Genomic DNA, 795 nt, shown 5'->3' with positions numbered 1-795 from the left:
TAAGGAGGTAAATATAAATGAAACTCTTTTAAGTATTTCTATCCAACAAAGACTGAACATTAACTTAACCCCTTCAGTATTCATTCTACTTACTATTTGGCGATATTATACAGCTTCAGAAACTTATGTGAGGATTGAAATAGTGAAGACTCTGACCATTAATCTTCTGACTTCCACAGACCCTTCCTAATGGAAATAAAATCGTCTGATCATACCAAGAAATCATGGTAAAAATGTGTTTCAGTACTGAAGGGTTACTAGAAAGATCAACCCCTAAATTTGAAGTATGTAAACAGAAAGAGGATCAGATATATTTACTTTGCACAAGACTAATAGTTACAAACATCTATGAAACTCCAATGAATAAGTATTTCTGTCCATTAATCCAGCAGAAAGGCTGTAAGCAATATCGATTAACGAGTCCTTGCAATTCAAATATATCTAAGTAACAAGCGACGGATATCATCACCAGGGAGGGATGGCCGGCGTCCCTCTGAGCTCAGGGCGGCGCAGGGGCAGCCTCCCGCAGAGCCTTGCCGAGGGAATGCGTGCTGGGCCTGGTGGTGGTAGTGGTGGGGGTTCGTGGCAACACTGCTGGGTGAAGAGTAGCACAGACTTCATATACTTTGACTATTACGTGAATGATGAACAATATGAAGTGAATTGGATTTCTCTCTCTCTCTCTCTCTCTCTCTCTCTCTCTCTCTCTCTCTCTCTCTCTGTTTTTCCTTTTATTCCAGCCACTAATTTCACGCCTCCGTGGTGCACCTGACTAGGATTCCCTTGGTCCCAGTT

At 41.8% G+C, this 795-nt stretch overlaps 1 protein-coding gene across 1 annotated transcript in view; it reads right to left on the bottom strand.

The window, feature by feature from the left end:
- Window positions 1–300: 300 nt before the first annotated feature.
- The window catches only part of LOC123518173, a 51847-nt gene continuing 51352 nt past the window's right edge, over window positions 301–795 (bottom strand). Inside the window, exons 3-4 of the mRNA XM_045278862.1 lie at window positions 769–795; window positions 301–591 (exon numbers count right to left, since the gene is read on the bottom strand). The exon at window positions 769–795 is cut by the window's right edge and continues 120 nt beyond it. Coding sequence (XP_045134797.1) covers window positions 466–591; window positions 769–795 — 153 coding nt within the window. The 3' untranslated portion in view covers window positions 301–465. The remainder of the gene's footprint in view (window positions 592–768) is intronic.

Source organism: Portunus trituberculatus, chromosome 43, assembly GCF_017591435.1.
Source record: "Portunus trituberculatus isolate SZX2019 chromosome 43, ASM1759143v1, whole genome shotgun sequence".
Classification (NCBI taxonomy): Eukaryota; Metazoa; Arthropoda; class Malacostraca; order Decapoda; family Portunidae; genus Portunus; species Portunus trituberculatus.
The sequence above is the reverse complement of the archived record's forward strand: the minus strand, read 5'-3'. Positions and strand labels throughout refer to the sequence as shown.